Raw genomic sequence first — 21,947 nt, forward strand, 5'->3', positions numbered from 1 at the left:
AAATCTTATTTAAAATTCAGATACCATTAGAAATGTCTATTCTTTATTTGGTACTATATTACAACTTGCCAAAGACTGTTTTATGCAGCAGTTGTCCTTATGGCTCAGAAGGTACAGAAGAGGAAAGACAGTAGGCTTTTGCTCTTACACTTGCTCTTTTGTAAACGGTGATAATTGATTTACGTCTTATTACAGCTTACTACAGGATGGTTCCTCTCTAACTGATGGTTGATTTTATATATTTTTTTCTTAATACTTGTTGACATTTATTAATTTTTTTCTACTGATTATATTAAACAGCTTGGTGCTTGATGTCTGTTTTAGTTGTGCTAAACCTTACACAATTAGTTTGAGTGGTGGGAAAAAATGACGTAAGTCAGCTTTTTCTAGACTCTTGTCATTTCATGAACCAGTGTTTTATGGATGTTGCTTTCTGTATAGAAATTGGAATTTGTATTCTGGAGAGTGGTGTTTTTCAGTATTGCAAAACTGTATTTTCTTCTTGCTAAATAGATGTTCTTGCTAGCTGCTTCTGTGATGGCTGAAGGTTCATAAACTGCTTTCCATTGCCATGGTGTCACATCATATTTGGGAAAATAGGTTGCAGAGTGGGACCAATGAATACTAGTATTTACTTATTTTTATTAAGTAAAAATTGTATATAGTCTCACTATGATATATATAATTACTCCAATATCAGATTTTTCTCAAATTTTTCTGCTCTACATACATCTTACTTGGCTGTGGCATTTAGTATTATTACAAGGAAATACAGATAGGTTTTTGCTTCATTTTGGAAGTAAAATCTACACGTAAATATGCAAAATTCTCTCAGAAGTTCTTACCAGAAAGAATGATGAACCCCTCAGGGATTGTATTTCAGTCCTTGCTTTTCATTTCTCATGCTCTTTCCTGCAGGTCTGTGTGATAGTTGACCAGCTTAATTACTACTGTTGCACGATGATAAGGGCTTGTCAAGTCTGAAGTGCCTCACTTTCCTTTAGAGGGAACCATGGTGGAAGCGGACTAAAGTAAAGTGTTTGCAAACTCGCAGTATAGGTGTGTTTGTGTGGATTCATAACGTCTGTGGTTACTCTGACAGAATGGCAGCTGCAAAGGTGCAAAATTCAGAGGATCTGAAGATCCTCTTAGAGGACTCATCTTTACCCCAACACAAATGAACTAGTTCTGTAGCCTATGGAGCGTTTAAGGAAGATTAAGTAGAACAGCAATTGCTGCGGAGTGTTCTGATTCTTCTGAGAGATTACAACTCTTAATTTTTTCCTCATATAGTCTTAATAGCCCACTTCCCTGGGTTAGCAGTAATTTTCTAATGAAATGGAGTTTCAAAGACAAATGCCAGTTTCTCTATGCCAGAATTTCTCACAGGAGAGGATTGCTTGCAGTAGATCTCCCAGTTGACAAAGACTGGGGAGAAGAATGGTTAGTTGCTGTAGCATTACTTTATTTTTTTTTTTAATTGGAAATGCTCTTTCACTTAGAAATCACACTTTATTACCAAAAAGGAGAATGTCATACACCTACAATGTGAAATTAATGATGGTGCTACAGAAATGATTACATATAGTTAGTTTAAAGATCACAGTGATATGCTTCAGTGCACCTCACTGGAACTATTTTCAGGCTATACGCTCTATTTTCAATTTTCACTCAGTTCAGGATGGGAAGTCCGCATGACTTTTATGTCACTCCCTGCAGTGATGCTTCCTGCCAGCCTGACTTGTGCCCTGGTCCCTCCTCAGTCATGCCTAGGTGTTTTGCAAGTAGAGGTATCTTTCAGAATAGATCCAATGGAGCAAAGCCGAGTAACCCTTCTGAATAAGGGTCCCTTCCCTTGTTGGTGAAGTTTATTTCAGTGCTCATACTATCATCTATTTTGTCCAAAGACATCAAGGTGGACTGAAGCTCTCTCTATCAACCTTCTCATATATTCTACTAACCATCTGGTGAACTTCTGTATCGCTTCAGGTACACAGAGGATCTGACTCTGTAAAACACAGAATACTCCAATTCCCGCTGGCTTCACAAATGTTGAGACCATTCAGCACCTATAAAATCTACTTAATATCTCAGACCCAAGTTTGGAACTGCTTTGCAATGACAGTGTGTTACAGACTTGTTATCAGTATGTGGCTTAAAAATGTTATTATTGGACTGTGTTCCACTGTCATCCTTGTGAAAGTGCAAGTCTTACAGCTATTCAAATATTTGACCAGAATGGTTTACTCATGTCAAACAGAACCAGCCTAAAGTATGGTCAGCTTGTGCCTCAAAATATTTTCCCAGTCCTTCTTGTGTAGTCTCTCTTTCTTAATGGATGGTGATGTATTAAGCCCCAGCTTGCTCCCCTTAAAGGTTTAAATACGAAGGTTCTTGCAGGTCTAAGTCTTGTAATTCTTTTCATTCATTTCAATTTAACTTCCCTATCCTTTCTCTTCCCTTGTATTTTCTCAAGCATATCTGTAACCCTTTCCCCACCCCCTTTTTCCCCCTCACTGAGAAGACAATCAGCTTTCTGACTAAGAGTTTTGGATGGATGTGTTATGTTCCACAGTGCTGGTATTCTGCAAAATCTGTCCCCTCTAGAAATCAGCAGGAATGTGACTCAAGCTTGCTGTTTTCAGTTTTTACTTACTTTAGATCTTAGAACAAAAGCAGTCCAGAAAAAATAAAGAATACTTTTGCTGGGAAAGCTGCAGTGCCTACAGTATTTTAATATAGTCTTCAGCAGACAATTGCTAGACTTGAGAATCTGCAATTTTCCAGACAAGTCATAGAGGAAACTCACTGTTGGGACCTATGAAACGAAATACATTCATTCTTTACTTCCAATTGGTCTTTGTTCCACCTGTTTTCTGTTCCTTGTCTATGATGATTTTGCTTTTTGTTTAGTGTTCTGCTGAAGAGTGAGCGGGCCAAGACCTTCCTGGGAAATGCAACCTAAGTTTAGGTCTCTTTGCTAATAACATGTCTAATTGCAGTTGTTTTTAATGACTGGGAATTTCTTCTGATTCTAGGTAATGCAGATGTATCTCCCATTCTGTGGGATTGCCATATCCAATGCCCAGCTGTTTGCAGCTTCAAGGAAGGAGTACGACAGAAGCAGGGTGAGTAACAAAACGTGTATTGGACCTTCTTTTGTTCCTTCAGATTCCAGTTACGTATATGTGTTTGCTAAACAGTTTTGACTATGTTTTACTTCAAAAAAAATGCATTTCTAACAGATAGTGAACTTTACTGAGGCAGCAAGCAGAGAACGTGGGAGGGAAACACTCTTGTTGGCGGCTATTGTTTCCTGGTGTCAGTTTCTTGTTTTGTAGCACTGAGACAATTGTGCTGGTGACACAGACAGTGCGGTAGAAAGTTACACTGGCAGCAAGTCAAACTCTTGTAAAACTCCAGAAATATCAAACCTTTTGGTATGCTGGATTTGTAATATTCAATTCATGTGCAAATAATGTGGATGTATCCTTATAAAAGTAAGCAAGCAAAAAGACCTCTACGTGAAAGATTTTGACAGCGTGTCTGCATAGATATGTTACATTACTCATTGCTGATGCCATGCATGAGTTGGGGCAGGAGGCTCCAAAGAAGTGAAAATAATATTGAGCTCACATGCCAGTTGCTTCTTGGAGAGGTCTTTATTTTTTAAGAAACGAAATGGTCATTTGTAGGTTTTTTCCTAATTGTTGAATTTCTTTCAAATCACCTTTCCTTCAATGACAGATAATACTTTTGTGATTGTGGATCATACCTCATCAAAGCTTCAGTAGAAATACCATCTGTGGTGTTGAACTACTCTTGCTTCACAAATCTGGGGAAACTATAGTCGGGTGGGTCCTTATATCAAGTGCTAACATTTTCATATCCACGATTTTAGTACTTTCCACTACTCTGAAAACCAAAATTAACCCTTTCTAATAGTGTATAGATTTAAGGGTCATTAAGTATTTGAGCTTGCCTTCTGTCTGGGTCTGACTACAGATTACTATATTTTGGGGTGGAGACGTGGAACAAACAGGAAAAAAAGCCTGTCTGCCAAAGTGTTTTTTTCTTTTTTTCTTTGTTTGATGTTCAAACAAAATATTTTTTTGATTACTTAAAAACTTAAAATTAGCTACAGATTCCCAGCCTGCAGGGAACAATGACAGACTTTTGAGGAATTGGCGTTTATTCTTCTAAGGGAGGCATTCAGCAGAAAAATATTATGTATGTTCTCATTCTTCATAAGAAAGTGGTAAATTCTGGTGGGTGGACACATTAGGAAATTGGATTAGAGATGTGAATTTTTGTTTCTTGTTGCTTTAGCTATGGGAGGCATAACAAGTATTTGTTGCCATTTGACAAGTACACGGTAGCCTGTACTTGTGTTTTTGACTTGTTGTTGGTCTTCAGCTTTGGCTAGTCCATGGCTGAAAATAGTTGAGTAAAACATGATAGACAGGTCTATACTTTTCTCCCCCCTCCATCAACCTGCACACTGGTGGTGGCAATTTCCAGTGACTGTGATCAGCATTTTGATGACCACTGCACTTGGGTGAGCTAAGCCCACTAACATTGTTATGCTTACCTATATGGGTGTCCATTAGTTTCAATGCCCTAAATCAGAACAAAAGAAAAAGTTTTGGACTTTAGTTGTGATTTAGCTCTGGCAGGCGGCTAAGTACCACATAGCCGCTTGCTCTCTCTCCCCAGGTGGGATGAAGGAGAGAACTGGAAAGGTAAAAGTGGAAGAACTCTTGGGGCTGAGATGAAGACAATTTGCTAGGTAAAGCAAAAGACACACGTATCTAAGCAAAGCAAAACAAGGAATTCATTCACCACTTCCCATCAGCATCCACATCCAGGGAAGCAGGACTCATCACATGTAACATTTGCTTGGGAAGATGAACACCATCACTCTGAACATGTCTCCCCCCCCATCCATGCCCCCTTCCTTCTTTGCCCCAGCTTTTATTGTTGAGCATGTCACCATGTGGTATGGAATCTCTGGCCAGCCTGAATCAGCTGTCCTGGCCATATCCCCTCCCAAATTCTTATGTACCCCCAGCCTCCTCTCTGGCAGGGCAGCAAGAGAAGCAGTCCTTGGCTCTGTGTAAACACTGCTCTATAACAAGTAAAAACATTGGTGTTTTGTCACCAATATTTTCATCAAAAGTCCAAAACACAGCATTGTGTGAGCCTCTACAAAGAAAATTAACTCTATCCCAGACAAAACTATGAAAACTTACTTTGGTCTCATAATAAGAAAGAACATAGCCTATTATTTTTATAGGTAATGAAATGAGAAGCTCTTCATTTTAAATCATCGTATTTTACAGACAAAGTTGTTAGTGGTAAATTTGGGATCAGAGTGTTACTGGAATATAGAAGTCTTGATGTCATCTTTTCTCTCCTACTTTGAACATGCAGAATGGGAAATAAATGAATAAAACAAGTATAAATGCACCAGCAAATTCAATATAGCAAATCAAGTAACTCAATCTATACTGCATACTTGGAGAGTTGCATTACAGCCATTGTTTCATTTTTGGATCAAAATGGAATGGTTTGAAAGATTCCCATTGTTTGCTATGAGTGGTACTGTGCCCGGCGTTGAGCTTAAAAATGAATACTTGTTTCTCTCTTCAGATACACCCACCACCACCACCCCACACACATTGATTCTGTTGAAATGATCATTAATAACTTTATGTGAAGGTTTCATTGTGTCACTCATCAAAATCAAGCCCAGAGATTGACTCCTTGCGATGCTCCATGTATTTATTTATTCTGCAACCAAAACAAAAGGTTTCTATGCTTATATATAGGCTTTGCTGGAAGTAGTGAATGACCTCTTCGAAGAACAGACTGACTTAGAGAAAATTGTCAAGAAAATTATGCATCGGGCCCAAACCCTACTGAAGTGTGAAAGGTGCTCCGTATTACTTCTAGAAGATATTGAATCACCAGTAAGTATGTCTGCACATCCTGCAGAAGGGCTAATATATGAGTAGTGTAGCAGCTTTTTTTTAATGGGGAGAAGTTGTTTCATACCGTATGTAAGTGTTGGTCAGCAAGAATTATTCCAGCATATAATTCTTAAATGTAAATTAGATACAGGTTGAATCTTTATCTAATACCACTTTTTGAAGGGAAACTGAAAAGTACATTTATATTTCTTTCAAGTTAACTAAAGGAATTTAATGGATTGCCTGTAAGTTGTTGGTGGATCCAACTGTGGTGTGATCCAGCAGATAACCTATGATTTGCAGTTTTCTGTGTCATGGAATTTGTCTGTACTGCAGAGCAGCTAGGACAGCTTAACTGAGAAGCAAGGCACTTCTTTGGTCTGCTTAAAAAAAAAAAAAAAAAAGTGACCTAATTTGTTCTCTTTTATTTTTATTTTATTTTTTGTAGTAGAAGGAAAGAAAAGCCTTGTCTGTAGATTCATTTACATTTACCTGGAATTTATCGCCTTGATGTTTTCAGGCTAAAGCCTCATTAAATAGGTGGTGCTTCCAAACAGTTTTAGAACCATACTTGTTCTTGTGATAGAAGGAAGCTTTTTACATTGAGCAGATGAAGTGAAAACATGACTTTCAGCATTATTGAAGTATTCTTGGTTTGTTTGTTTGGTTTTTTTTTTCAAGTGCTCTTTCCACTTGATCAGGGAATAATTATTTTGTTGTACAGCTCTTAAGTTGAACAGATGGAGGTAAACTATATGAAAGTATATATCAAGAATTGGATTTCATGCATCACTTTTACAAGGACTTTTGCTGGGACACTGTACACACTGCTATTCGCAGGGTATGAGATCTTTTAAGAATGCTTAACATTGTTATGATTATTGTAATCAGTAGTAAAATAAGTGGCTACCTTTACATTGGTAGCTCCATTCCGTGTTTTGTGGCTATTCAGCACAATCTATCCTCCTTTCTGTTGATTTGAGAAGTAGTTGACAGATTAAAATGTTTGTAATAACATTTTTTCTATCCAAGTATCTTTGGATTCACTGACTCTGTAATTGATTTGCTGCAAGGCTATGACAAGTGTAAATGATTACCAGAAAATCACAAGACTATATGTATAGCAGACAACATTTGATTTCCTGGAGGAAAGATACGATTCTCATTTCATTTAAACTAATAGAAATTAAATACTTTCAATGGAGTATCCCTAAATTACACTAGCATTCATAAAAGCAAGATCGAGCTTTGTATTTCATGTATATATTCTGTTACAGAATTTTAATGTTTCCAGTTTTTCTCATTCTAGACCCCCCCCAGATTTTATAATTACAAAATATAGTTGTACTACATTCCTATTTTTGCAAGTATAATATGAATTTTATTTTTCATAGAGCAGTACACTGTGTTTGTAGCAAGCAGGCTGTGGGTGGCATTTCAATTTTTTTCTGCTCTTAGTACTATTTCTACCTTTGAACATGGAGGTTTTTTTTCCAAACCACACACAATGAGTTCTTATTCCTCTGGAGCAAATCCTGAAATGTGGACAGACAAGGTATTCAGATAAGCCTAAAAAAGGTCAATCGCTTTCTTTTTCTAAATAATCATAACTCTTAGGTTAAGTTGGAATAGAATAGCAGAATAGCATCTTGCTGCACAATTGAGCATTTTTACAAGTGGCAAAACAATGATCTTCCTGATTCTGCCTGTTTTGGGGCAGTTAATATATATATATATATATATATATATATATATCAAAGTGGGTCTTTATGGAGTAACTGAATGCAAAGCCATGTCTAAAATACCATCTTTCATATATCACATGAAAGACTTTTACAATACAGAACTGAAGTAGAAGGTGGATATTCATTAGCATCCAAAAATATTATCTGTGTCAAATCAGCTACTCTTAAAATGTTTCATTTGTGTGCTGTTGGCACATATGTTCAAGGAAAATAGGTTACAATTAGTACTGGAAAAAAAAAATCTGTTTATTTTCCTATATATAAAAACCAATGAAGTTTGGGTAAAGCTCTGTAATTCATGTTCCAAAGTTTTTTGAGGGGGAGCATACTGTTGCAGAAAATAACTTAATGAAGGAATATCAAACTATTTCATTTAGTTTTGTTTGTTTATGAACAATGCATAGTGTGTTTGAACATGAATTCTCCACTGTGGGAACATAGAGTTAATTTTTGTCTTACGATCACTGGATAAAAATATTATTTAAATATAGGAACTTTCCATTAATGTTTACTTGATATATCTATAATTTTAATAACAATTTTAAGTTCCTTTTTTATGTGACAGGTGGTGAAATTTACAAAATCCTTTGAGTTGTTATCTCCAAAATGCAGTGCTGATACTGAAAACAGGTTAGTGCTCATTTCTTATATGGTAATGGATTGCTTCATTTTTCACATAGTTTTAAATTTGCTTTATCTTAGTTTTATTTTACTATGGAACTTTGGGTAGATTTGATTGAAGAATGTGAGTTTACTGTCTTTACCAGGACAAGACTCCTGTACACTTCAAATGGAAAATTGCTTGTGTCAATATTGCTATATACATACTAAAATTATATCAGTATCTCAGAGGAGAAACCAGGAAATAACTAATGCCTTTTTATTGATGAACTTGTGGAGAACACACAAATGTCATTTTGAATGGTTAATACTGAAGTAAAAATTACAAAATTGTTTTAAAATTGTTTGTTGATCTCTTACAAAATGCCTCCTTAGAGTTGCATTGAAAGACTTCCAGTAAGATTTGATTTCTGTTCTTGTCAAGTTGGAAAACCTAAAAACCACAGAGAACATGAATTTGCTAGAAATTGTGTTCCTGTTACTGAATCTGGTGTGGAACCCCAGACAAAATAAGTGTATGTTTTGCTTAGCAGGATCTGTATTTAAACATTGACAAAAAGCTAACTGTAAGAAGTAATCGATATTTCTGTGGGGTTATTGTATTAATTCCTACAAGATAATGAAAACCAGTAACAAAAGTTCACTTAAAAGTTCCTACCAAAGGAGTGGATGAAGATTCAGGGTTATTGTGAGAAAGTTTCTCCTCTCTTTTAGGGCTCAAACTCAGGGATTATATCATGGAAAAAAAAAAAGTATGTAGAAAAATATGTATGCAGAAAAATCATACTGATTCTGAATACTTATTTCCCATGCAGAATGATTGCCATAATGGTGTAATCCTAACTTCTGTCCATCCTGCTTTCCATAACTTAGCAGGCTTGAAGATTACTTTGTGCTTTGCTGTATGTAAGCCCTTCAAACAACATTCAAAATGTATTTATGGATTTATTCTGCTTTTAGTGCTTTACTTCTTTACCTCCAGTATGGTAAGAAGTTACCACTTACAACATGCACGTTCACCTTAGCCAAGGGCTCCAAATTGTGACAGTTCCTAATTATTAACGCTTTTCTTGGATTGATCTTAGCATTACAAAAATAGTAGCTTTATTTTATTGTTTTTATTTTAGTATATTGTCAGTACAAGCTGATGGCAGAGTATGGGTCCACAAAGAAAGACAGTGGTAGAAACTAGATCTCTTCCATGCCCTATCCACCACTGAAGGGCGATGGATTGGTGAGATAAAATGGGAAAGAAAAGTAAGTGATTAAAAACATAACTTTAAGGTTTAAATATGAATAAATAGTCTGAGAATCATAAGCTACTCCTTTTGACAAAAAGCTTCAGAGTAGCAATTGTTCTTTCCTTGGTCAATTAAAAGGGTGAAAATAAATTCCTTTTGTTAAGGGACAGGGGTGTGAATCAAGGGATGTGGTTGTTCTTGTTTTTCTCAAACTTGATCAGTAGCCAGATTAGTCAACACAACGTAGAGTGGTGTCAAGATAACCAAGCCGGCTCATTTCTTGTTACCATAGTTATGCTAGCATGTTACCAAAAAGCAATTTGTAGTAGCCTGCTCTGCATGTAGTCAAGTAAAGATTATTTTAACTTTGGTCTGAGGCACGTGAATAAACAACCCAGTAGTCAGTGTAATAAGACTTATAAAGGTATATTTCTATGCATCTTAATGTAAACGCTTACTGGTTTTCTTTCATTTTCCATCTAGTGGAGAGTGAAGTTGGTTTTACAAAGATCAAGTTTAGACTGACAGATATGATGTCACATTTGGATCTAGCACAGGCACAGCTTGAGTTGTTGGCACTATAGTGGTAAAATAAAGGTTATTTAGGATACAGAACAATGCCAGGAGCCCTTGACATTTGAGCATTTCTTCTAATGAGTTTTGCCCTTTCCATTCCACATTCTACATCCCTAACTGATGGTAACATCATGAGATATTTTATGTAGGCAAAAATGGCAAGGTGACTTTCTTCATCACTACTCTAGTGAAGATAAATACAATTTCTTTGAAATTTTAGTGGAAATCCAAAGATTATAGGCTGAGAATCATTCTAGTTATAAACTTTATCTGAAGGAGAGAGAAGGTCCAAGGACAATGTATCTTTTTATGTGCTAACACGTTTTCTTGTTTGGTTTTAGAAGAAATTAGCTTTTCTTTTGCCTTTCTTATCTATGCCTAATAACAGCTCACCTGTTTAGTCCTTGAATATTGTAATGAATACTCGCATCTTATTTTATTTACTGTTGGTTGTAAAGAAATACCTTGCAAGGACACACTTGCATTATTCTGTTCAGTTCAGCAGATGCCAACACACACCAGGATTGAGTTCAATTCTTATTCGTAAGATGCTCTCCTTTTTGTCAATCACATTGTTCTTGAAGAACAGTTTTGCCATATCTCTTAGTTTTTTCTCTTTGGAAAAAAAAAGCTACATGACTTGTAGAAGCCTTGAGGGTTCAGTTTGGATGTACCAGTGAGAAGATGCTGTGAGCTATATCTTTCCTGCACAGAAGTCATTTTAGCAGCTGATGTAGCTGAGATTACTATTCTGCAACCTAAGTATCAGAGATTGAGGGAAGGTGAGCTGCGTGAGCCAGTGGGTGGGCTGCTTGCTAAGGAAAATATTTGTGCTCCCTCCCAGTTGGACAGGTACAAAGAAAGTTCTGAAATCCCTGCTACTGCTGTTTCACTGTCACCATCCCTGGGGATGACACTCACTTGCGTATTGCCTGATTCCTTGCAGTGTTTTTGTGCTGTTTAAGACATCTTTTTGCTGTCTTAGTCTAGGAGTTGAAAGGGTTCGTGTCACATTAGAGAGGATTGAAGATACTCATGACTCTGGCAGTACAACCTCCCTGCTGTCCCATGTATGTTCTGTCATCCCTATCAGGGAATATCGCTTTGGGGAAAGTCCATGAGGATGCACCTGCGTGAAGGGAGCCTGCAGCACCGCTTGGTGCTCTATCTGGGTTTTCTTTCCTGTCTGGCACATGGTGCTGCTGCTTGTGTGTGGGCAAGACATGGGGGCAGTGGTGTGCAGCTGCCTGCATCAGTCCAGCAGCACTCACTTGTGGCTTTCCACAGTATAGAGAAAATTGTTGCCTCTAATTTTTAGAGGAGCTTTTGATTGTTCGGAGTTGCTGAGGATGGAGAGGGAGCCAGCTGTCTGTGATTTGCATCAGAATTAAGCATTGATATTTCCTCCTGGTGAAAGTTGAGTGTCTCTCTCCAGAGAGCAGTTGTAAAGTACTTGCTAGGACTGGGGGAAACATAGTAGAACATGCTTTTAAAACTTCTTCCTGAAATATATCTTGGTTCTTTTACTTGAATTTATTTGCCACTTAAAATGCGTGACACTCATAATCCAGTCCTCATTTAAACTGTCTTACATTATAATGATAATATCATCCAGATTTTTAAGGTATGAATTGGGAGCTACACGTTTGAAATTAGATTTTTATCTTTAAAGATTTTTCCTTCCTCTCAAGTATATTGATGCCCTGAAATAAATCTTAAATTATACAAATAAATTTTATTACTTAGCTCAAAAACATTTTACTTCAGTAAAGGTTCCTGTCAAAGTGTAACATTTATTACAGTCACTCAAAATCCTTATCCCAATTGAAAGCTGATACACTTAAATTTCTTTGTGTAAATCATTATTATTATCTTTATTTATAGCCTTTTAGGACTATTGAATTTTCTTTCAAATAAATGACTTAGTTGAATTAGTCTCCAGAAAATTAATGCGGCCAACAAAAATCAATCCTTTCACTTTGATTGAGTCTTCCACGCATTTTACTGTGCATCCTTCATCCCTATCCATTATTTTGAGGTTTCAAGCCATTGCAGTCTTTTCCATAGCTGCTCAGTGTCACTTTTTTTTTTTAAGTAATGTTTCTCAGGTGATGAAAATTCATCAGTTTTCTTCTCAAAGCTAAGATAATATGCATTTATTTATTTACACACAAATAGGTACCCCTTGCCAATGTCAAAAACCTGTTTACAGTAAGTCAATGAGAATTTTCCTGTGGATTGGATGAGGACTTGAAAACTGTGTCTACAGAGACCTTAAGCATAAGCTGTGGTGGAGTCTGGTGTGTCAAGCCCATAATTCTGGTGTCTTATGCTTGTTTACTGACATTCATAGCTCGTATATCCACCAGAATCCACCTACTGTAACACACTTGCTTTATTGATTTCAAGACTTATTTAATGATCTCTTCCTCAGCCACTCTGATCCAGCACTCTGGATCAAATAAAAAATAAACAAGACATTTCAGATGACAAAAAAAAAAAATCATTGGAAGTATGGATTTTAAATAACGCAAGTTATTAGCCTAATTTGAAAAATTAAAATATGAAATTTTGTTTTCAGCTAGCTCTACAGAAAACTTGAGAACTGTTTTCTTTTGATGAGCAGAAATGTGGAACATAATCCTTCTCTTGATTCATATGTCAATGCATTTTATTATTAAATGTATTTATTTTACATAAGAGGTCAATGCTATTTTCAGTAGAAAGAATTGTGCAAAGGAGAGAATTTTTTGGTGTACTGTTCAAATAGATACCAAGTTATTGTTTCATAGATAATGCTCAGTAACCATTAATAACTGTGAACAATTCTGCTGTTCCTATGAATATGCTTGTAAGACATTCTCAACTTTCAAGCAATGTTGACTATTATTTTCTTCTCTTCCTATGCCTTTTGATAGTTTCAAAGACAGTGTGGAGAAATCATCATCTTACTCTGACTGGCTAATAAATAATAGCATTGCTGAACTTGTAGCTTCCACGGGTCTCCCAGTGAATATCAGCGACGCTTATCAGGATCCGCGCTTTGATGCTGAAGTAAGAGAGTTTTGGAAATGTAAATATACTTCGTATTTTTGGCATTGCTACTAATATAGTAAAGTTTTATAGTTATATCCAAGTGGCTATAAAGTGTGCATATTGTTTTTGAATTATTTTTCCTTGCTGTATGTCCTCCTTCTGGTCTGCTGGTGTTGACATGGCTTTATACAGTAAAAACAGGTCATAGAATTAGTGTATGAATATAGGCAGTTATTAGTCTGCTTGTGATTTTTTTTTTTAATTTAAGCAATGCTTTCCACTGCCAAAGTGCTTTGAGATTGAGGCAAACTGATTTTTTATTGCTGAAAATTCTTCTGTTGTTGTTTGGTGTCAGCAATATCGTCATTGTTAGCTGTTGGGGTGACTGAAACTATACATAGTGTGAACAGAACCAGTATCTAAAGAGATAAATGTTGTTTGTGATCTAACTTAGACAACTGCCCTTTTAATTTCATAATTTGCACAAAACAAATACGCACGATGAACTTGTTCTTTTCACAAGATGCTTTTCACTCCTAATAAATGCTCCACGTGTATCCTAACGTGTTCATTCCAGTCACAGTTTGGAAGATACAGATGCAGATAAAAATGTGTGTATGCATGCCCCTAAGTAAATGTTAGAGGCATAGGGAAGGACAGTCATCACTGCATTCTGTCCAGCGAAGCAGTATTACTCTGGGACACTTCACCAGCAGTTGGGCAGCTCATTAATCAGTGGGCAGTCTTGGTCAGCAAGCTTGCCACTACTACAATAAGCGTGCTTGGAAGCGTTTCATGCAAGAGTTTCCTTGGTTCCAGTTTTATTGCATATGTCATTATGGGTAATAGCTCTCACACCAGCAGAATTTGTCAAAACAAGAGAAATAAAAGGGGATAGCTGTAAAAATATATGGGAAAAATGTGTTGATGCTAATTTATTCAGAATTTCAAAAAGTACAATTAATGCCTGGGGTTAATCTCTTGCCAGAGAGTTATGCTGAAATAAAGCACATCAATTCTTGATATGTTTGCGGTTGTACTTTTAATATGTTATGTCCTGAATAATTCACCCATCTCGTATCTGTTTCACAGTTAGTCCATTCAAAGTTAGAAGTGCTACCCAATTTGTAAACAGAATATAATAACTTAATAAAAAGGGCAGCAATTTTTTTCTGTTAGTGGATTCATGTGAAAATTTTATTCTTAAACTCAGTTATTGCAATGAATTATTTCTACAGAAAGTCAAGTGTAGTAAAGGAGGAGCATAATGGAAGCTCTCATTTCTACGTTTTAGGCTGACCAGATTTCTGGCTTTCACATAAGGTCTGTTCTGTGTGTTCCTATATGGAATAGCAACCACCAAATAATCGGTAAGGCCTTCTGAAGAGCTTCCCCAATTTTTGTGCTAATGTGAATTTAATTCTGTCTTTTTAATTCTGTGTTCCTTTTTCTTCTTTTTCCCAGCTGAATATTGTTAAGAAGTTACGGTACCTAGGATGCATGCTAAGTATCCAAGAAGGGATGTTTTGACTTGGATACTGTATGGACTTTTTCAGCTTTCCCACTGCGTTATTGTTAAGTTATATATTGTATTGAAACTTGAATACAAAATTAGATGAAAATTAAAATGCTAACACTATTAGTGAAAAAATGTTCCATAAGTTTTGATACTTTTTGACAGTCTGCCTTTTTTTGTGTACAACTCAGGCAACTGTTTCTTCAGTCCAGCAAGGTGGTCATTTCCCTCTTTAATGATAAAATACATGGTCAGGGCCAACTTACTGGAGAGACTGTGGCAGCTGTCAGGGTTGCCTGTGGCGGTGGTGTGGGCTGGATCAGGACATGACAAGGTTTTATTGCCTGTTTGATAGGATGCTTCTCAGCTTCTCAGCTATGATGCACCTGCATTGACCCTGTATTATTACTGGCTTTTGCCCCCAAAAAGGAGCACCATTTATAAATAAGTGCCAGGTTTCCTCTGTAACTTTCCACAGAAGAATTCAAGTCAAAACTATAGCAATTTAAATCTGCAAGAGCAAGACCTGTGTGTTGTGGCTGTTGGTGAGAGCTGAAATTGGTAGTGCTTTGCTGAAGGTGCTCAGTGCCATGCAGGATCAGGATCTTTGAACTTAATCAGCAGAGGTGACCTGGGAAAAAATCCTTTTAAAAATATGGCTTGTTGTGAAGTGCATATTACCTTAAAGAAGTAGAAGAAAAACTCAACCCTCTATTGCTGATAGCTTTTAGTGTTTTTTTAAGGGCATACTGTAGCTAAATGAAACAGAAATGGTTTGTTGCAGTATAACTCAGTATTAGTTCAGCTAGAGCCAAGAGCTTTGAACACTTTTTCAAGTGGTTTAAGGAATGTCATTTTTTTCATTATTCAATAAATTCATGGACCAGTCATGAAGAAATAATTTTTTAAAAAAGACTTATATACCCAGGTGATGCCAAATTAGCTAATATTTAGGAATGAAGATACTACTCTGGCAAATTATGTAAGTAACTTCAAATTGCTAGGACAAGTTACCTGATTCTGTTTGCCAAGTCCTTAAGTGCTTTCTCAAAGAGATCTTTAACCTTTTGTGAAAGGCATCAGTCACTTTGTTTAGATCTCCAGTATTATACTTACAGGGCAAAGAGTAACAGTTGAAAATAATAAACTGAGCCCTGGTAACAAAAGTCAGACTTTCACATATCAATGTGAAATGTTTTGTATCAATGCTTAATGTTTTTCGTAATAAATATTTTCAATTTTGCTTTTCTGTTTGAAAAAAATGTGTTAGAAAAAATGTTAGTAATGAATAGAATATTCTGTCTTATGAATTAATGAATAAAGATTGTAATTCATATTTACACTTTCTAAAGGGGTAGCTCAAGTGCTGAACAGGCTTGATGGGAAACCCTTTGATGATGCTGACCAGCGACTGTTTGAGGTAAGAGGTGTTCTGTTTTGTAGCAGTAACAATTCTTCAGCAGAATTTGGTATTTCTGGGTAGTGCTACTTCAGCCTACTTTAGGGAGGTGGGAATAAGTTGTCTGTATTTGCGGTTTACCATTAGTTCTCAGAAGCTCTCAATAAGGTTGCATCCTAATCAAAACATTTCTCGCATCTGATCTTTCTCATCTTTTTGAGGCCAGTGACTTGCATACATTCTCAAGGTAACCTGTCTAAACATAATTATTGCTAATATTTCCGTGTACTTCCTTTTCAGTTGTTAAGTATTCATCTTTGTGTTTGTATTATAACAGAATGTAAATTGATTTCTTTTTCTCCCCTCTCCCCTTCTCTCATTTCAGGCTTTTGTTATTTTTTGTGGCCTCGGCATCAACAATACAATTATGTATGACCAAGTGAAGAAATCCTGGGCAAAACAGTCTGTGGCTCTTGACGTACGTGTACATCTTAGTGAAACTTCTCGCTCACAAGTGTCACATGTAAAGAAAGCTACTGCTTCTGAATTTCTTGTAGTTAGCATAATTTTCTATATATCTACCTCTGCACGTGAGAGCAGTTTCTTATGGTAATACTGAAGCAGAATTTCCTCAGAGTATACTTAGCTGGGGAACTCATGCAAAACTCTAAGTAATTTTGAACCCATCTTTCACATTTGATTTCACACCCCTGCTTTTTGTATTTTTTTTTTTTGTTAATGTTAGGAGGGGACAGTGATAACAAACCAATTTCTTACAGATGTAGATGTAGGAATGAGTCTAGGTGTTACATTTATTTTCCTGTTCATCAGTAACTGAAAATTTCTTAAATTTGATATTTTACATAGCCTGCTGTCATTTTTTTTTCTAGTGCCATAAAGTGTAAATGAATAGTACTGTGAACAGGGAAAAAAATTGATCATCATAGGTTTTTCAAAAGTAACACCTGCTTGACCCCTTATCAGATATGGCTTGCTAGAATAAAGTCAGAGCAGGATCTCTAGCAGCTCAGTAAGCTCTGATGTGGGTCAAAGCAAATACATAATGCAAGGTACCTGGCGTTCCAGCACACTGCCTGTCTATATAAAATGCATATAGAGTAGCAAAATGGATAAAAAGGTTTCTCTTTTTTTTTACCCCCCATCTTTGTAGGAGCTACTTTCCTTGTGTTTTTTTCCCTATTCATAAAGAACAAAACCTACCAACCCCAGTAAAACAAACTCTAAAAATTCAAAAAATGATGGCTATTTAAAGTCTTATAAGCTAATTCAACAATAAAGTACTGTTCTCTATTATATTCTGAAGTTTTTATGCATAAGTATATTGAAAATAATCTTGGTGAGAACAAAGCTTTGAACTTTGAGGATAGATTTGCAGATTTACATTATCCCTGCTAAATCAATAATGGAGGATGGTTTGAATTAAATTCAAAATCTTTTTAAAGGCATTATGCAAGACTGATATTTTTTTAAAACATTCTTTTAATGAAATGGTAACATTGCTAAGATCTTAGTATTGTTATAAATTCCACATCTGATAACAGAAGAAAATGATCTAGATATCCCTGATGTGTGCACAGTAACTGTAGAACTCTGTTGAATTTACACAGTACCCACCATTGTGATAAGAACCACTAAAAACAGTGTTAGTCTGGATGACATACAAATTTCTCTCTATATTAAATCAAAAATTAAACCAAACTGGATTTCTATGAAGACAGCATAATATTTTTCCTTTCCTTTAGGGTTGAAGATATTTGTCTATGTATTGGGAATCAATCCTGTAAAGCATGTAGATGTGAATTCTTTTTAAATCAATAGGACTACTCATGTTAGAAAACATTCTAATCATGAGAAGCACTTTGATTATTCCTATTTATTTATTCACTTTGGAGGAAAAATGAAAAACTTTCCTATTTGGGCCTTCAGCAAGATTCCTTATTCTTTACATATCACAGTCTTGAATTACTGTAAGCCTTCATATGCTGCAGTTATTTGTGCAATATTACAGCTTAGACTGAATGTTCTCCCTGGTAAGAAAACAAGCAGTGCCAGCTTTCACACTTAGATACATAGGTATGAAAGTTAACACAGAAATTTATTTACTACTGAAACCAAGGATATTTAAATTTCTTGCTTTAGAATACAGCTTCTTTCTTATATCTAAAAAAAGACTAATAGTCATATAGCTTGAATGTAGATTATACATTTGATAAATGGCCACTATGCTTCAGTGAAGAGTAATTCTATCTATAAATGAGCAACAAACAACTCACAATAATATTTGTGTAAAGTGATTGAAGACATAGCAGAGAAATACTGAACAAAAGAATGGTATATGCTGAAGGGCTGTGAATCCATTTTTCAATAATAGATTATTTTATTACTATTTATGTACTTAGCTAGGATGACAGAGTGGCATTTCGAGATGACATTGATATCAGACATAAAATAAATCAATTTGATTTGTACTATGAAAATATTCTTATCCAAATATACAGATTAGACTTCTTGTAAGCCTGACTAATAAATAGAAAACCTAAACGTAAATAAATGATGGGGATAGGTTGACAGTAGGGTGCCATATGGTTCTAAACAGGTTGCTATCTTACACATTAAGGATTCAAAATTGCATATAATTAAAGTTAGAATAATGAAAATTAGGAAGGACTATACAAATCTACAGGAATATGAGTTCAGATAAAGGAGAAGCTTGACAAGAATGTCAGTATTAAGTGCAATCTGTCATAGCAGAAAACAATTTTTACTTATCTTAGATTTCTGACAAACTACAGTAGGGTTGGATAGAAAACTAGATGGTCTTTGAGAAAAGATTATATATACATATTGAAAGTAAAACATGGGACAGAAGTAAATTGGCATTTATTTATTCTTCCATAGTGTGGGGATGATTTCCAGTTAGTAAAAGAGAACGCCTTTATAACTGATATGAGTAAATACATCTTGGACTTATTGCCACAAGGTATTGCAAGCCAAGGGCATTTGAAATAGAGTAGATTTTAAGATGAAAAATTGATGAAAAATATTTCTAATTTTGAAATTAATAACAAAGCTTTGGTACACAAGCAGACCATGTGTTGCTGTGGAGTGAGGAGGGCCTGTCCTTGCTAGGAATGCTCTGTGTGTGCAAGCTTGCTTGTGGACTAGCACCTTGTCCCATGCGCAGTCAGACCTCAGTCGATCCAGCATACAGGATTAGCTTTTGCACCTTCTGGAGTGCTTGTTCAATGCTAGTATCTTCATATAAGGATATAATGTATTCCACATAAATGTATGCATACTTTTAGGTAATAACGCTAGGTGTGTGTTACTTTGTGTTATATTTGATGCTTTCGTCTCCAGAATGGTAATGGAGAGAATGTCAGGCATAGAATAGAGGTGCTAATTTGCATGTGCTGACGTGCCATTAGCAGAGGCATTAAAGCTCTACAGTATAGCAAAAGGCATTATTTAAAGTCTATATATCTACAATTTTTTAAATTAAGTTATTTCTCTTTTAATTGTAGAATTCCAGAAGAACTATGTAACAGCAGTTATAATATTCAATTACTTACTGGCCATGGTTCCCTGTAAAACTACCTGCAACATAAGTGCCAAATGTATACACAGTAATGTGTAACTAGTTATTATAAAGTGACATTCAGAACTGAATTATCATGCATAAATATTAAATTTGTTTTAAAAATCATTGATTAGACTGCTGTACAGAGCCCTATTATTTCTACTTGTCAGGTCTGAAAAAAATTTAATCTTTTTTTTTTTTTTTCCTGGGACAGGTGTTATCTTATCATGCAACTTGTTCAAAGGTAGAAGTGGATAAATTTAAGGTAAGGATTTATGTTTTTGGTTATTTCTGAGAATATAACAGTAAATTAAAGTGCATGCAGATTAAAGTTTTACTTTACAGTAAGCAGAAAATAATTAGCAATGTTTTATGGAGAATGTATTACATGTTAGGCTGTTATGCAAGGAAGGTAGAAAAAAATCTTTGAAAAAGATGAAAGAGCTGCAGTGATGGGTGCATAGCAGCTTTTCATTTTATAAACCACAAATGACTAAAATGACGACTATAACCTAGAACTGCTTAAACTAAACTGAGATATTTTTTCAGAAGAATATTTCTCTCCTATATCTAGGTGACTTGCTTTCAATTCCTGACAAAAATGAGTGCCAGGTAGTCTTTGTTCATGCTTTACACCAATGACTGTTTTTTTTCTTTATATAAAAAAAAAAAAAGAACCAGCTTGTCTTATGGGCCATCAACAGAGGGCTCATCCCTAGAGAGGGCAATCTATCCATGGGATGAAATTGCTCCCATCTTCCTCGTTGCAGGGCTCTGGCAGCTGATCTGCCTGCCAAGGTCTCCTGGGTCATCCTGCCTTGAAATCTGTTCTTTTCACTGTTTATTATATTGTTATATTTTGTGTAAGCCCCATGTTATATTAGGGTCATCTTGTAGACTTGACTGGCTAGTAAACAATTTCTCCCTTTGGAGGTGTTTGGGGCTAAAGTGTCCCCTTTCCTTTCGGTGATTTATTGTCACATGCCAGTGGAAATGTCTGTTATGATTTACCTACGTTCTGGTTCAGTCAGAACAGGAATAAACACCCTTTATAGAAACATCTGAATGAGGGTAATGCCAGTAGTTCACTACTGGCTTAACTGACATGGGACCTAACAGCAGTTAGTGACTTTGGAGTGACAATACATTTCAGCTGACAGCTTTTCAACATTTTATCTCTAAGCATGCAGGAACTGCACACCAAGAGCTTAGAAATAATTACATATTCTTCCTGCTAGTTCAAGCTGTTTATTTCTGTCTTTGCCATCTTATTTCTTTATAGCCTTAATAAAGTGGCTTTCCAAAATTTTTATTTGCCCAAAGTCTCAGGAATATTCTGATACAAAGCAAAAAATTGCAAGTATATTTGTACTTGCTCTATCTTTTAGCAATGAATTAATAGTATTGCATTACAGAAAGCCTGCCAAGATTAAAGTTCATTTTTACTTGAAATTTTGTCAATAACTTCCTACTGTTATTGGATGAATTCACAAATTCTTATTATATACCTGGTATGTTTTTAAGAATTAAAGTTCATTACCATGAGCAAGTTCCATGAAGTAAATAACATTTATTTCAGTTGCTACTAATCCTGCTTGAGAATTAATAGAACAACAACAACAAGTAAGAAAATTTGCAGTAAAGCTTTTGGTATTCATTAGCAGGCACACATTTCTCTGGAGGCCAGCGTGGGCAGGTGTGGTGCTGCTGGCCCAGAGGGGCCACCCGCTGGGTCTGCTGCCAGCACCCAGGCAAGTGGGAATGGAAGGTGCACGCTCGTCACCCAGAGAGCTCATTTTAGCAGTGAGGGAGGGGGCTCAGCCCTCCAGGCAGACACAAGCAGTATGGCAGAGATCTGGATTCAGAGCCTGAGCAAATCCCTTAGTCTTTGCAGGTAATAGTCTGGCCCTAGGGAAGGTAATGGGAGGTTTGCCATTGATTTTAGTAAGCCAGGGATGTCTGTCTGTGGTTTCATTTGGCATCTGTAAAATTGCAAAGCGGTGATCTCCATCACACCCTCCATCCATTTACTCGTGGTAGTCAGTCTTTTGCACTGTGTTTTGATAGAACAAGATCTCTTGAAAAAAAAAATATTAAAATTTAAGCTCCTGTCCTCTTTTTATGCCAGTTTAAAATGTATTTTAAGTTTGTACCAACTTTGAGTTGGTGTGCAGTATAAAACAGGCCCTTTTTTTCCTGAAAAGTTCAGTTTTTAAGATGGGGAAAGAAGCTAAGTGGAA

At 36.0% G+C, this 21,947-nt stretch overlaps 1 protein-coding gene across 1 annotated transcript in view; it reads left to right on the plus strand.

The window, feature by feature from the left end:
- PDE11A (phosphodiesterase 11A) overlaps positions 1-21,947 on the plus strand; it is a 131,408-nt gene that overhangs the window by 54,612 nt on the left and 54,849 nt on the right. The window contains 8 exon segments of the mRNA XM_040561928.1: positions 3,039-3,128; positions 5,832-5,972; positions 8,283-8,347; positions 13,074-13,209; positions 14,486-14,561; positions 16,060-16,127; positions 16,492-16,584; positions 19,922-19,972. Of these exon segments, the coding sequence (XP_040417862.1) occupies positions 3,039-3,128; positions 5,832-5,972; positions 8,283-8,347; positions 13,074-13,209; positions 14,486-14,561; positions 16,060-16,127; positions 16,492-16,584; positions 19,922-19,972 (720 nt within the window).

The sequence above is a fragment of the Cygnus olor genome, chromosome 6 (genome assembly GCF_009769625.2).
Source record: "Cygnus olor isolate bCygOlo1 chromosome 6, bCygOlo1.pri.v2, whole genome shotgun sequence".
Taxonomy (NCBI): Eukaryota; Metazoa; Chordata; class Aves; order Anseriformes; family Anatidae; genus Cygnus; species Cygnus olor.